Below are 16,010 nucleotides of genomic sequence, written 5' to 3'. Positions count from 1 at the left end.
GGGAGGCAGCTTCAAACTCCCTTCTGCTCGCCTGTATCTTCCTTTCAAATTCTTCATTGATGCTGTTGATGCGTATCATGGCACGTAGCATTGATGCAACTGCAAAAATGATCACGGCAGCGTATGTCTCTGTTGCTTTGTCGGCCATTGCATCGTAATCATTACACTGAGACCGCCACAGCATGATCGTATCTTCATGTAGTGCCTCCTGAGACTCACCCCCCCCCCCCCCCCCCCTCCTTCCCACCCACCACACCCCTCATCTGACAGGAATAAAACTCATGTAAGTGTGAAGACGCAGCTCTAAGAAATTCCCGGGACAAGAGTGCGTGCGTTAAATTAGTCTGCTGCTTTTTTATTTTCACAGATACTGGAGACCATTTTTTAGTTTTCAGTCTTAATAAACAAAGTAAAGTAGTTAGCATGGCGTGGCTAATGATTCTATGTATTTGCAATTTTCTTGAAAATTTAAATATGTGCACTTATGCATATGCATTAAATTGATATTGACAGATATAAATACAAGCCTTAAATCCAAACTGTTGCTAGTTCCCTTCAAAAAAGCTTACATTTCCAAAGTTTCTCTTTCGTTCCCATGGCCTTGCTGTGGTTACACCCTTACATGGCCGTAGAGATGTGCTGAAGGACCAATTGGTCTATTTGCATTCAAAACTAAAACAAAGAAAAGATGTTATCATGTCAATGGATCTTGTCATTGACCTGCTTGTTGAGAACCATTCAAATTCATAATGAGTCGTTGAACGGTGTTGAATCATTGAGTGTTTGTCTTGAGGTGTTGAAGATGTAAATGTAAAAAAAAGCTGTTTGCATGCTGTTCACTACACTGTTGAGAACCCAAGGAGTATTTCACTTTAGTACAATTTGGAGTAACTGCACTCTACTTGAATTTCATGAGAGGTGTTTATGCCTTTATTGTAGAGGGGGACAGCAGATAGAGTAGGGAAATGACAATGGTCAGAGTGGAAGCCGGGCTGCTCCATGTTTCCATAAATGGGGTGCAGGATATAAGGCCTTGTTTAAACTACAACGATGTCATCAAAAACAGCAACCTTTTGTTGCATTTTGGCAGTTCGTTAACACAACAAAGGCTATGCATCGGAAACCTTTCAGCGTTCTAACCTCTCTCCATTTTTCAAAATCATCTCCAATATTGATCCTAGTTTGAGCACGTTTCTGCTCGTGGAGCTTATTAGAAACATGCAGAGGCTTTTTAGGTCGGGTACAATCACTTCTATCTGAACCAGTTCTCTCACCCGCTTCAATCGCTGCAACACCTGTTGGTTTGACCTGATAACTGCTTTCATATCTGGCAAACCAAGGGGCGTCCAAAACGGCCGTGTGGGGGTGCCTTAAAACCGCCTGCCTTCTCTGGTTTGAACAAATCCAGAGCATTCAGGACCAGAATCTAAAGTTAGAAGGAGGACATACTGGCTGCTGCATTGTTGTCAGAGAAGCCAGCACTTCAACATAGCATGTTTCCTTAATGTCTGATCATATAGTAAGGACACTTTATCATTTCACTCAGTAGATATCTCACAGATTGCTTCTTTTAGGGCATTTTTCTGACACTCATGATAGCTAAGTTATGTTTAAACGTTGTGTCCTAACCTTTGGTCTTGATATATTGCATCAAATATGGATGCTGGACGACAAGGCGGAGGTTGTGTTACAAAAACCACAACTGGGTATTTTTTAAAGGCATTAGCTCATGTGTGCAGTGTACAATACAGTCTAATGAAATGCATTAAATTAATACTGGCTAAATCTAAATCTCAATGATGGATACCAGGTGGGTTTCATATTGCTTAATCTCCAAACTGCTTAAAACCCAATCAAAACACTTAAAAAGAGAATCACTGCTGGTGCTGCATGTTGTTAAATCAGCAGCATCCCCAAATAGCGATGTCATCGCTCTTTCATTAAGAGAGCAATCAATCCTTCGCTGACACCCAATGTGTCACTGATTACTCCGGATGAGCTTATTATGTTTTACATAGGGAAATCTATCTCAGTGTATATTACTGTTCATCATCCTTTAATTTAAACGCTTAGGAGAGAGTTAAGACCCTGTGTTTACCTGTCAATCATCGCGTACTGTGCTGTGTTTTTTTTTAAAGCTGAACCTGGGTGCTGGTGGAGCAGTGGTTAGTGTGTGCGCCCCATGTATGGAGGTCCTCCAAGCGGACGGCCGAAGTTTGAATCCGAACTGTGGCTCTTTCCCGCATTTCATTCCCCTCTGTCTCTCGCTTCCTGATTTGTGATCTACTGTCCTATCTCTCCAATAAACGCCCCAAAAAACTAAAAATAAATATTTAAAAGCCAACGACACAAAAGAGTAAATGTATTGTGTCAACAGTTTATCAGGAGGTGAAACTTGAGACTGAGAGACGTTAGAGAGCAGAGAACTGGAGCTGCCTTGCAGGAGAACAGAGAGTTTTTAATGTCCTGAGATCACAAAGAAAAACAACGACATTTGTTTTCAAAGATGTTAACATGTTGCTGCTGTTACAGGGTGCATTTATGTTTACGAGACGAGCTCACAAAGTGGACTAAAGTCTGTAATTTGCAGAAGAGAGTGAGTGAGTCATCGTATCCTCTCAATCTGCTCGGTGAACAGGAACACACACACAGGAACACACACTAATACCTGTTTACATCTGATGCTATTTCAGATTTATCTCCTTTACTTTGCATGTTAAGCTTTTTATGAGATAAGAGAGAGATTAATTCATCCTGAGGGGATTTCTTGCACCAAATCGCTCCAACATACACACATAACAGAGCTTAATATATGAAGTGTTTACAGTAAGTTTAAAATATTTCTAAGCCAAGCAGAGAAGTTGCTAAGAACATTTCTAGTGGCTGTGCTGATAAGTGGTGATGAAAACACCGCTGCTTTACACTTTTTTTTTTTTTTAAAGATGAAAACTTTGCAGATAAAAACACTCAGATTTGCCACACAAGATGCCAGGGTGTCATGTGCCATGAGATTGAATATGGGGATTAAGATGAATAGTTTGTGTCCTATATCGAGGGTAAACATTTCTTTGAGTATGCATTGATGTTTAAAACAAGTTTGTACTGAGTTCCAGAGCAGACAGGCAGCGTGTGAACGAGATCTTCAAACATGAACTAAGAGACACAAAATGCAATATTAACACTTGGAAACAGGAAAGGGTCCACATAGAGTTTTAAAAAAGTCCATCACAGGAGTGTCTTTAGGGCTAAAGAAATAACAGTCCCCTAAGTTTCTGCTTTTTCCCTCCGTGCTTTCCCATAGTTTCAGTCGGGGGCCATAAGAGACCCCTTCATGTCAGTTTTCATTGTTTTGGGCTTTCAACAAGGTGATATCTCACCTACTTACCCCCCCCCAAATAGTAAAGTTCCCACCCCCTCTTTGAGGAACATTTTAATATTTAAGCAGGAGCTCCCGGGGGGCTCAGACATTCTCCTTTCTTAGCTTCCAGCTATGCAGAAGAGTACAACCATGGGTGCCAGCAAGGTCATCAAATACCTGCTCTTCACCTTTAACTTTTTCTTTTTCCTCGCTGGTTTCTTGGTCCTCACTTTGTCCATCTACGCCAGCAACCACAGGGCAGACTACCAGATCACAGACGAGCTGCTCCCCGCGGTCAACCTCCTGATTTACATCAGCGCGGTGACTCTTATTTTTGGCTTCTTCGGCTGCTATGGATCCATCGTGGAGAGCCGCTGCCTGCTAGTCTTGTTCTTCGTCGGTCTGTTTAAAATGTTCCTCACACTGGTGGCTGTGGTAGCGTTGGGAGCCTTTGCGAGAACTACGGAAGCCCAGGAGGCGGTGGGGGAACACGTGCAGCAGTTTATCCCGCTGAGTGCCCAGACGGAGGACATCCAGAAGTCGTTCCAGGACATGGAGAGGAACGACTTCTGCTGTGGTATGTTTGCTGGACATCTTGACTGGGGAAACTCATCGCTGGTGCCAGAGTCCTGTAACTGCAAAGACACGACCAGAAACTGCACGGTGTTGGACGGACGCGAGATCTACTCCACGCCGTGCATGGTGTACGTGATGACGTGGATGGACAGAGTGTCGGTCTCAGTCATTGGGGCTGTGTTTGGACTCGGTGCTTTGATGATCCTTGGAATGGTTTTCTCTTCAGTGCTGATTTGTAAGAAACATTTTGGGAAGAGCAGCATCAGCATTTGAACTCTTTGTGACACGCCATGACGTTTGCAGGCTGATGGACTGATGGTCATGGTTGTATTTAGCATCTTACCTGAACATGGACGCTTGTATGTTTGGAAATATTTCTTCTCTTTTGTGTGGTTTGTAGATTTGAATTTTGATTTTTATTAAACTTTTGATCATCATATATTTTGAGTTATGAATCCTTTTTGTAAAAAACAGTTTGAAATGTACATGAATTTATTGGCTCACATACATTTCTTTCTTCAAGCAATTGAACCAATGTTGACGTTCTTTACTGTGATAGATTTAATGTCACTCTGTACTTTATTCCACTGTAATTTGTAGAATTATCTTCATCCATGGTTTCCATAACAAGGTCTTACTTACAATCTTTTACCAACCAAAATTATTACATAACATTTAATGTTTCAGACAATTCAAGAGTAAAGTCAGGATCAAATGAGACATTTATACATTTATATCCCAATACACAAAGACAATTTCCAGTGTCATTTCAAAGTAGACATTGAACGCCACATCTTTTGCATCTACAGATACAAGTTCCTCAGAGATAAATACTCAACATGTGATAAGTGAGTTGAGAAAAACATAATCTTAAATGAAGCTGTTTCATTGCATGTGCATTGATTGCAAACTGTAAACTGCAGATAATAATGAGTAAAGTGTGGTATTTTTTAAAGATATATTTTTGGGCTTTTTGTGCCTTTATTGGAGAAATAGGACAGTGGATAGAGTCAGAAATCAGTGAGAGAGAGAGCGGGGATCGACATGCGGGAAAGGAGCCACAGGTTGGATTTGAACCTGGGCCGTCCGTGTTGACGACAATTACAACTTACAATGAGTAAGTTCTTCAACTGTTTTTTTTGTAGTGTCTTGAGATAACATTTGTTATGAATTGGTGCTATACAGATACATGACTGATTGACAGTCTATGGCCGAGATTTGTCTGTGGTCTATTCTCAAAGCTCTAGAGGTGAAATATTTGCTCACATTTGGTCAAATTTGACCATCATTGGTGAGTCCTTAAGATTCCTGATTTCTCCCCCACACCGGGTCTTATGGGTAAAAACAACGAGCGGTGATTCTTTGTTTTTGGTGGGGTCCTTACCTCTCCACAGGAATGTTGGTTGATGGTTCAAGTTTTGCATTTGTGAAGCAGCAATAACCCCGCCCGCTCAGAAATATCTGAAGCACCAAAGGCTTCCATTTAAATTGGTGTTCTTCAAAACTACTCTTAAAAAGCGGGGTCAATACAATTCTCGACCATCTGTTGGCTTTATAATAAATGAACTCGATTTAAAGTCTATGACAAATGTCTGTCTTGAAACACAGACTGTTTGTGGTTTAGACAGAACAGAGAAAAAGCAGATTTGTTGCAATGGAGGGTACACCTTGTGTGTTTGTGGAAGCTGTGCTCCTTATCTTTGGCATTGGAGAGGTTTTTATTTCTGGTTATGATTTAATGCTCCATTTTTAGACAGTCATAAATCTTTATGACCTACATACACAGAGTATATACCAAGTAGTGGAGTAAATAGTTTCACAAAGATGCTGGGTTAAGAGGGAGAGAGCTTGTTACCCATTCAGAAAGGTGAATCAAAGCCCACAGGGATGCAGATTTTTTTTTGGGGGGGGGGTTCACCTCAGCAGTTAAAAGGGTCGTTGGTCCTAGTCGTTAATTTAACCATCACGACTGATGTGCACAACCTCGCCCATCCACCCACATTCCCGTGGAGAGGTAAAGACCCCGGGAAACGATTCCCAGCTCACAACAAAGAATCACTCGTCTTTGTTTGGAGCCTTTAGTCCCAGAGAGTCAGGGTCTGGGGATGAGCAGATCAGGTATCACAGGAGGCGTCTGTGCCGCTTCGTCTGATTGAGTGTGTGAGTTAAATGTTCTGTGACTGATCTTTGAAAGTGAACAGATGAAAACACATTCTCAAAACACTTTGACCTCCTGTCCTCTGAGACCAAGCTTTAGCATCAAATAGTTACACTGAATATTAATGAGATGTTGTTTTCACACATGCAGCTCACCCTAAAAAGATTTAGAATCTTTTAAATAATTTTCTACATTACCTTTTCCTGCTAGCCTCCCAATAAAATGTCTGCATGAAGTCAGGTTAGTGCAGCAGGAAATAGTAAGGTTCACCACTGTCAAGCAAGCCAATGTGTTAACATTTCTATAACATTAAGTGAGCAACTAGTGTGCTCATTGCACAATTAGAAGCAACTGATTCCGCTTCCTGCTCACCAGCATGCTCCTCTCCGCTCTTTGGTTGAAACTATGGATATGACCATTTTTTTTAAAAAGCATTGATATAAAGGCGAATGCAACTTGAAATTGCCTGCTCTCTTTTATATCTTGTAAACATTATACCTAAAGTATCCCTTTCATGTGACTCCTGAGACCCTCCTCCTGTCCAACAGGGAAAAAGTGTGAATAACTTCGGAAACTTTTGAGGGGCAGGAAGTCCTTACATTTTTTTTAGAAGATCCCCAATGTGCATATTTTAAAACTACTGTGCCCTTGAAGGCTCAGATACATAAATAACAAAAAGCTGTTTGCAAATTTGTTCCAACAGTTTATAATTCTGTGCACATGGATTGGTAAACCATTTGAACAGATCTGCAAATGGTTTTTACATTTTTCTCTTACCTGATCCAAAACAAATCAATTCCTACACAATGCAAATCCAAACAATTACTAGGGGAAAGACCCTGAGAAATGTGAAGTTTTCTTAATGGGTTACATTTCGTAAAACCACCACTGCTTTGTGCTCCTTCTTTGGGGGTATTTTTTAATACTTTGACGGCCTCGATGACAAACTCACTGATCTGAAGCTCTAAGCAGAGATACAGTTCCTAAAATATATGAGGAATGCCACACAATATTCAAAGGTTATTAGACCCTAAAATACTCAAATATAAACCAAGGAAAACAGGATGATGGACCCTGGCAAAAATTATCAAAAGGTGTTATATCCCAGCAACAGTGAAGACGTGTGTATGAGCATCTTTAAACTAATTGACCTCAAGCATTTTTATTCAAAGATAGACTCAGCAGATGGTTGATTTCATTGTTAAAATATATTTTATTTCAGGTCATTCTTCCAACCTACAAACCACACAAAATGATAAGTTTTTCCTAATGTACAAGAGTCAATGTTCAATAAAAAAGCCAAAAAATAAACAAGATCTGTCCTTCAGTTGAAACCAATAAACATCATGATGTGGGACCAATAGTTCATATGGCACTATTCTTCCCAAACTTGTTGTGACAAAACAGCACTGAAGAGAAAACCAAGGATCATCAAGGCACCAAACCTAGAAGCCACCCTAATGACGGAGACTGACAGTCTGTCCATCCACGTCATCACGTACACCATATACGACGTGGAGTAGATCTCGCGTCCCTCCAAAACCGTGCAGTTTCTGGTCGTGTCTTTGCAGTTACAGGACTCTGGCACCAGTGATGAATTTCCCCAGTCGAGATGTCCGACAAACATACCACAACAGAAGCCTTTCCTCTCCACTTCCTAGAACGACTTCTGGATGACCTCCGTCTGGGCACCCAGCGGGATAAACTGCTGCACGTGTTCCTCCACCACCTCCTGGGCTTCCGTAGTTCTCGCAAAGGCTCCCAACGCTACCACAGCCACCAGCATGAGGAACATTGTGAGCAGACCAACAAAGAACAAAGACAGCAGGCAACTGCTGTCATGGATGGCTCCATAAGAGCCGAAGAAGCCAAAAAACATAATCACAACACCAACGTATATCAAGAGGTCGACTGCGGGGAGGAGGTTGTCAGTGATCTGGTAGTCTGCCCTGTGGTTCCTGATGCAATGCCAGCGAGGAAGAATAACAAGTTAAAGAAGAAAAGCAGGTATTTGATGATCTTGATGGCCGGCATTGTTGTCCTCCCTTCCCCGCTTCAAGTCGAATGAGGCCTTAATAAATGAATGTTCCTGTCACAGTGGGCGGGAATTTAACCCATGGGGTGAGGTGGGTAGGGATCACCTTGTTGATAGCACAACACAATGAATACCTGACCTGAGGGGGTTTGGAAAAGTGTTCACAAGTTTTGCCCTGTCATCCAGAAACTGTGAAATACTGGCATCCAAGGGTGTGACTTGTTACTTGTTACTTGTACACAAATAGTGTGAACTTCCCAAACACAGCAGCAGTTAGTTATTCAAAATGTTTCGACTGGATATCAAATGGTTTGGAGAAAAGGTGAAAACCCAAGTAGCATCCATCAGCTTAATTTAGCGAGATCGTATTAATGTAGTGTACAGATGAACTAATAAATGTAGAGATACATTTGGTAGTTTTCGTAACCCAACCTCCTTCTCGTGATCCCTGATCCTTCCAAGTAAATCTGGTAAGGATTGGATAAAACACAAAATCCAGTTGTAACCAGATATGGTGTTGAAACTGAAATTGGTTCCCCTGCCACAGACACGCCCTTTAAGGAAACTTTGTAGATTTCACTAGAAAGCAAGAAAAAGATCTCAAGAGTTTTCAGAGCAAATTTACGGTGGATATGTTCAACCAGCAAGAAACTGTGCTGCTTAGAGTAGCAGCATGACATTTCTTCTTGTAACTCATGGTATAATGTAATTTTTTATTATTTAACCAGGAGAAAAAACCCAAGACAGGCAGAAGAATGGGTAAAGTTTCTGTGCAAACAACTGGCAGCCATACTTACAATCAATATAAAAGACACAAGAATACATTTACAACAACAACAAGTTAAACAGCCTCACATAAACAATGAAGCCGGCAGTTAAATATACGATTACAATGCTTTGATGGGCGCCGATATCGATTCTCCTTTGGTGCATGTATCCTGGGACAAAGGCAGTATTCAAATTAAATAGCCTAATGTTGAAAATGTTAGGCACACAAAGTGTTGGATGTTAGATAGGCTGTGTGGACAATGGGAGTATGGCATACTTTTTTAAGTTCTCTGTCCGTTGATGCATAGAGTGAGATTCAAACTGTGACCTTTTGGTTTCCAGACAGCCTCCCTAAATCCCCCAAACACCTCCTGTCTCTGGTTAGTTTGATGTCTTTTCCCCTTCACAGATCACCTGGAGGGAAAACAAATGATTTCCTCTCCACTTTTAATCATGCATGTGTCAGACTTTGGAGTTCAGGTCATCCTTCCACTTCATTGCTTCTAATGAAAGATGAGTTATTGGCGTAGTCACATTAAACAACCATCCGTATCACCTGAGCCCTGTGACAGAAGGAACAAGTTATGTCTGCGGTACCTGGAGAGTGATGAATGTGAGGTCAGAATGAATAGTTTTATGCAAAAACAAGATGTGCAGTATTTGAGAAAGGGACACATCATCCAAAAAAAAAAAGGTATAAGAATGAAAGGAAAAAACATTCAGGGCACCAAAGCAATTTCACAACCTTTGCCAAACCATGGCTTGGCTTGCTTCATGAACCATGAATTTTGGTAACTTTATTCTCCTCGTATAATGAAACCTCTTTACTTGTCTTGTTTTATTAACTTGTCTGAGACTTTTAGGTGCAAAATCAATGCTGTAAGGAAATGATGTAAATTTAAGGGGCATGTTTCCCAAACAAAAAGCCTTCAAGTTCATCATTAAAGAACAAAAACAATCCGATCTCTGCCAAGTCAACAAACTCTTGAACCAGTTTACCGAAGTACAAGTACAGGTGTTTGTTTAGAATAAGACTGATAAACATGAGAATATTCAGCATGAAATAGCTTGTCAAAAACATTAATTACTGGGGCGACGGTGCTGCAGTGGTTGGTGCACTCGCCCCATGTGCAGAGGCTGTGGTCCTTCAGGCGGGCGGGCGGCCTGAAGTGTCTTATTTCTCCAATAAAGGCTCAAAAAAGCCCCCAAAAAACCCTGAAATATCAGGGTGGACAGATGTGCAAAAACTTTTTGTCTCAAAAGCTGGGAAAAGAAGACAAGATATTCTGTTTAATGAGAGTTTATCTTCCTTTTGCTTTCTTTTTCTGTCCAACGACAATGAAGAGACATCCTGGAAGGCTTTAATTCATGGTGTAATGTAAGCTTGTCCTGGCTGAGCATATACATTTATGTATGTCACAAGAATAAAATCAAAAACTTCAAATTTAAGCTCCTGAGATGAACGTTTCATTTGTGTTGATTTTGGCACCCCCTGTGGTCAAAGCTGTACATGTTATCTCGTTGCTAATTTAGCCATGAGGACTGGCTACAGCAAGTCCCTTCCTGCTTACTCTTAATAGTTGAACTTACTACTCAGCAAGAAACTCTTCCTCTGAACAAAATAAAACATTCCATTAAGCAGCATGCAGTTAATCACTTCATCTGCCACCTACCCCTGCAGCAGCAGTTACAGGCGTCAAAAATAACAATAAAGAAATAATCAATCTTCTCGCTAGTAGTCTCATTTGCTTTTGCGGGTCCTACAGATGCATCATTATTAATTTGAGTCTGTTTCATTACCAGTTAAAAACTCATCACAGCAGCTTTAAATGTGTTCAGTACGTAAGGAAAAAAAAGCCCACTTAATGATTCTTTATTGGCTGATTCTGAGCAGAGCTTACAGAACTTCATGAGATATTTGGGTTCAATCAATTAATATGGAAAGTGTTCGGGTTGGGAAATTGTTTTGATGACATGAGAAATATTAGCGGTATCGCTTAAATCCATATGGCTCCCCTGTGTCTGGAAAAGCTACACATAAGATTACAGCAAAATAAGTTATTAAATCAGCAAATGAAGCCCAAAAAGAAGATCAAATTAAAGATACAAACAGAGGATTAAGAAAGAAAGAAAGAAAGAAAGAAAGAATATCAGCTTTGGCCAGTAAGCCAGTGGTTTTTGAACTGGTGGGTCGGGAACCAAAAGTGGGCTGTGGAGCTGTTTTCAGTGGGAAATGAACATGTGACAAGAAAAAACAATACGTCAAATAGTCTATGAAGCACTCTTCTTAAAAACATATATGCCCTTGACAACTAAGTCCGGTTAATTTTATCAGTGTGAACACAAATGTACCGTACTCAGGTAGTGTGCCCAAACAGTGCTCAAACCAGGAAGTGGGCCGCTGTATGACTTCATCGTAAACGGCTCTTGTCGCTTCAAAAACTGTCGTATCAAGATTGATTGAGTAAATTAAATGTGTTAAGAAATTACAAAGTTGTCAGAAAAATATATTCCTATCCACAGAACAGATCAACAACTGTCCTAAAATACAATCATAAATTATGTTTAGCCTCTATCTCTGCTAATAACAGAACGAGAACAGAACAGGATCTATTTTTGGTCGTGTTAATGCACAGAATGGTCTCTTTGTCCCAGCAGTGTTTAGTGAACACCCCCTCTGCGACCCATAAATAAAGAGGCTTACAAATTTCCTAGGGGGCGATGCGTGTTTGGTGCACTTATTTATTCCGAGAGGCAATCGCATCTCTCCTGATACCTCCCCCCCCGCCACAGGCGAGGTGTGCAGAGAAGTCTGCAGAGGTAAACAAGGACAGCTCAAAGTCTTTGCATATGTCCCACTTCTGTGCGCCGGGCTGAATCTGCTGTGAAGGTGAATCCTGGTGGCACTACGTGTTCAGACTCTAAAGCAAATCTGCCGTCCCTCAAATAACACTTCACGGGTGATTCTCCATCACTGCCATCCTGGTTTTATATTTGTTAATAAAGAAAGGGGCTTCATATTCGCACGGCATGGTCATTTCATAATCAACCTTTTACGGTTCGAATTGCTGGGGAAACTTGAAATCTGCTCAGCTTTTTAGGGGCTGGAAACAAGAGAAAAAGATTGATAAGTGGGCAAATTTGCAAACCTCTTCGGAAGAAGGAATAATTCTGAACTCCAAAATGCTGAGTTCACTCATTTAAAAGCATTTGGATGAAATGGAATAGCTGATTTGGGGGTTATTCTCTCCACAAATCCAGAAAATAGAGGATTTGAACTACTTTGCAAACCAATCATCTGAGTGTTTCTCATTTCTGAGGGATCAATTTTTTTTCTCAGAAGTGGCAAAACCACAGTCAGAGGTTGGCACTTTTCTGCTGGGCTACAATGTGTATCAACCATCCCTTTCTAATTGTGTTTCGTCTGCTTCATTGACTCTGACCGTGTTCCTTTAGTTTTCATATTTTCTTTCATCCGGGCTCGGCTTGTTTAGCTGATTTTCCCAGCGTTAAATCAAGCCTTTTATTTGTTCTCCTTTCAGAGCCAGGCCTTGGCCCACTACAAGGGGACCAAACATGCCAAGAAGCTAAAAGCCCTGGACGCTCCGAAGAGTAAGCTCAAAGGCTCAGCGGTCACCAAGGACACCGCCAACCAGGAGATCGCCAAGGGCATCAACACCTCGCAGATCCCCAACGGCACGGACAGGAAAGGTTTGTGTTTTTCCCTTCGTGCTGCACATTCCCAAACGCACACGCTTTGTTGTTCTCTTTACATAGCTGCTTCTCCTCCGCTCAGAGTGCACGTTGGACCCAACAAATGCCCCCACCTTTTTTTGGGCTTTTTTAGATTTGCTGAACACAACACAAAATCACTTCAGGAGTTGGACGGGCTCAGAGTTGATTATATCAAACCCTGTGTTGGCCGCTCATAGAATGTCTGTCTGCCAACTTAGAGCTCACTTATTAAATTTGTCGAGTTGGGAGATCTCTGCAGGACAAACAGATCAGTCAGACATTAGAGGAATGAGGAATATACTTATAGGTTTGGTTAATTAATGTCGATTTTTTTTTTGTTTAAAATTCGTCATATTACACCTTTAAGATTGCCATGCCAACACATTCTACTTTCAATAGTAGCAGAGTTGTTTTGCAGGTAGAAAAAGGGAGAATCAAAGAATTATCACAGCCTTTTAAATGCAACACTGCTTCTGTGGTCCGTACTTGTTAAGCCCAAGCATTAGACTGAAAAGGTTAGACTGAAGCATCGATGTTAGTACTTTTTTTCACTTCAGCTCTTTATCTCATAATTAAACCAATTAAATGATTGAAGCTAACCTTCCAAAGTTGTTCAATCCTGTCAGAACTGTAGGCTTTTCAAGGTGAGACAGGGAGAGCCAAAGTTAGTTGGGCAGATCAAAAAAAACATCCAAAACTTTAGAATAAGATGCACCACGAGGTGAACTGAACAATCAGACAAAGAGTGGAGCCAGGTATATATACTGCAGGAGCTTCATGAGTTCATGGGTTACAGGTGAGCAGCAGGAGTGTGATTGAGTGCCACGCCCAGACACAAACAGAAACAAACAGGGAAACAACAACACACACACAGGGGAGGGAACACATTGGAAATACACAGAAACACAAGGAATGAGGAGAAGGCACAGCCGAGACCATGACGCCTTGGGCTCTCCAATTTCTGCCAACGTCAAAACTTGTTGTATTAGGAACAAACTTTCTTCTGAGACCAAAAATGCATCGATCCGCGACCGTAGACTGGGTCATAACACGATGAATTATGATCACCAAGGCCACAAACTGAAACTTTTTTTTCTCAAGATAAAGTTTTTCTTTCTACGTTTGAAGTGTTGCTGTCAGATTTTGACCTCCTCAAAAAAACTTCTTGTCAAGCTCCTACTTTTTTCCTTGAACAACTACTTTTGTCAGTTATTGTGTTGTTTGCAAAAAAGAAAAAACGGAGGGCAGCTTTGTGAATGCTTTTAGTGAGAGACTTTCTGAATGGGTTGCAATTTGTACAAGCCACTTTCACTGACACCACAAAGAGCAAGAGGAAGGAAGGCTGTAATATTTCCCTTTTCATCCATCCTTCTTTTCTTCACACAACGTTTTTTTTTTAAACTTGTTTGTTTGAAGCAGTTTGCGAAAATGTTGCTACTTCTACAACCGTTTGCCTCTGACATCACGCCTCCTTCCCTGTTATTGGAATATGTACTTTGCATTTGCCTTTTTATACCATTTTTAATTACCCCTTTGCTGTGTTGATATCCATCTCGTTGCAAACAGGTGGCTCTCTAAATCCCGTCATCTTGTGCAGGTGTCTGCCATTACAGATCCTTATCCTCTGTGGACCTTCTGCTTAAAAACATGTTGAGGAAAGTCAACACAAACTTATTGCAACTTCCAGCAGAGACGGGAAGCAGCTGCAGATAATTTTTTAATGATTTTATCTGCTGTGCAGGGACTCTGCCTCGTTCCCTGTCTCCCCTCCACTGTAATGCTTTCTAAGCCGCCTGTAATTATGTCATGAATTGGCCCAATGAAAGTCTTCCCCTTTAACTGCAACAATGGAGGAGGAATTGGAAACACATTGAGAACACGTCGCGCTCTGGGATTAATTTCAACTCAGCACAATGTTCCACAAGTATTTAAATGAAGAGCACATTTTCTGAAGCTCATCATGTGCCGTGACCCATTTGTGCAGTCTGACCTCTTCACGGTCTTACTTTAAAGGTCGCTTCAGGTGAAAACGTCTTATTTTATGGCTCAGAAAAAAACAACTAAGTGTTTCTATCATGGTTTATAAAAAGCCAATTGTCAGGTCCAGTGATTTCAGCTCATAAATGTTCACTGTATTCTTCTGATGAGTTCAAAAGTAGGCGAGAAAACGAGCACTTAATGATGTATATTTACCCTCATGTGGGCCACATGCTTCTCTTTATGTTGTTTTAAGAGCTTCACACCTGGCAGCGTTCGGTCTCACATCCCACAGAGTTACTAACCTGACACTCAAAAGTCAAACCGTTAAGTGGAGCAATTTGCACTCGAGCTTCCACTGTGCTAATCCGCGCTGCAGTGTGTCCTCTTTAACAGCTATGGTGCAAAAACTCGGAGCGAGCTGCATGTGTGAACGTAAGGAGGCAAATTTTTCACTCCGACTTTTTCCTGCTAGCCCCCCCAAAGTAAATTTCAGGATGAGATTGGGACGAGCTGACGTGAGAATGCAGCAGGGAATAATCAGGAAAATGTACTACAAGCGAGTGGTGGGGAGTGATGACGTTTATATCCTGCATCTACAGACTTTATTTGCCCAATACGATCACCATGCTAGTAAAAAATCTGCTTCATTATGTTTTCTGTTTGTTCTCCTCTGTTTTGTTGATGTCATGAATAGGTCAAACTACTGTATATGAAGCACTGATACACTTTGATATAAAGACAAAAATGGTCATGATTGAATCAGACTCTTTACAACTTGATCAAGGATATTAACTGTGGGGCGTTCATGTGCCGTGGGAACCTTGAGCATCCTGAGTTCAATAACTATTTAGTTAATTGCACTTTGAAGGAAAGACACGTCACAATACCCTTTTTATGTTTGCTGAAATATCAATAGAAAACTAATGAACGGGAAAGAACACAGCATAGAGCTCGGTTTTTGTAACTAATGAAAGGAAATTTGATTTAGATTTATTTTAATTTTCCCATCCTAAATGAGTGTTTTACTTGAAGCTAATATCTTAATGAGTTATCTTGCATCCAGGGTCATGTATTCATTAATCCTCGTACTGAGAGCCAAAGAGTTCAGCATGAGAAGATCAAATAAATACAGAAAGTTTAATTCATGTTTGAGAATTAATTGAATAAATGCTGAAAAACGAGATTCATTATTTTGACATGTTATTTCATTCTGCTTATTAAAACATGACTGCAGGCCATTCATGCCTGTCTATTTTTATTCAACAAGACACATTTCATATTGACCTTTCATTTCATAATTCAACTTGTCATCCTTTATGTGATTGGCGGCCTGCGAATTCTGACTAAAGGAAACAGACAGCCACATAACTGATGCAATAAAATGATGAAATAAAATGATG

The 16,010-nt window shown here is 40.8% G+C and overlaps 2 protein-coding genes across 2 annotated transcripts in view; both read left to right on the top strand.

Moving 5' to 3' along the window:
* The window catches only part of znf385d (zinc finger protein 385D), a 93,024-nt gene that overhangs the window by 48,080 nt on the left and 28,934 nt on the right, over positions 1 to 16,010 (top strand). The window contains exon 4 of the mRNA XM_020640391.3: positions 12,438 to 12,606. Within this exon, the coding sequence (XP_020496047.2) occupies positions 12,438 to 12,606 (169 nt within the window). The remainder of the gene's footprint in view (positions 1 to 12,437; positions 12,607 to 16,010) is intronic.
* Positions 3,509 to 4,358, top strand: LOC136179794 (tetraspanin-8-like). The gene has a single exon (XM_065957861.1). It carries the CDS (start codon positions 3,509 to 3,511, stop codon positions 4,205 to 4,207), a length of 699 nt encoding a protein of 232 aa, XP_065813933.1. The 3' UTR covers positions 4,208 to 4,358.

Source organism: Labrus bergylta, chromosome 8 (genome assembly GCF_963930695.1).
Source record: "Labrus bergylta chromosome 8, fLabBer1.1, whole genome shotgun sequence".
Lineage (NCBI taxonomy): Eukaryota > Metazoa > Chordata > Actinopteri > Labriformes > Labridae > Labrus > Labrus bergylta.
The sequence above is the reverse complement of the archived record's forward strand: the minus strand, read 5'-3'. Positions and strand labels throughout refer to the sequence as shown.

Coding starts and splice junctions, on each gene's coding strand:
- LOC136179794 (XM_065957861.1), top strand. CDS start 3,509: ATGGGTGCCAGCAAGGTCATCAAATACCTGCTCTTCACCTTTAACTTT.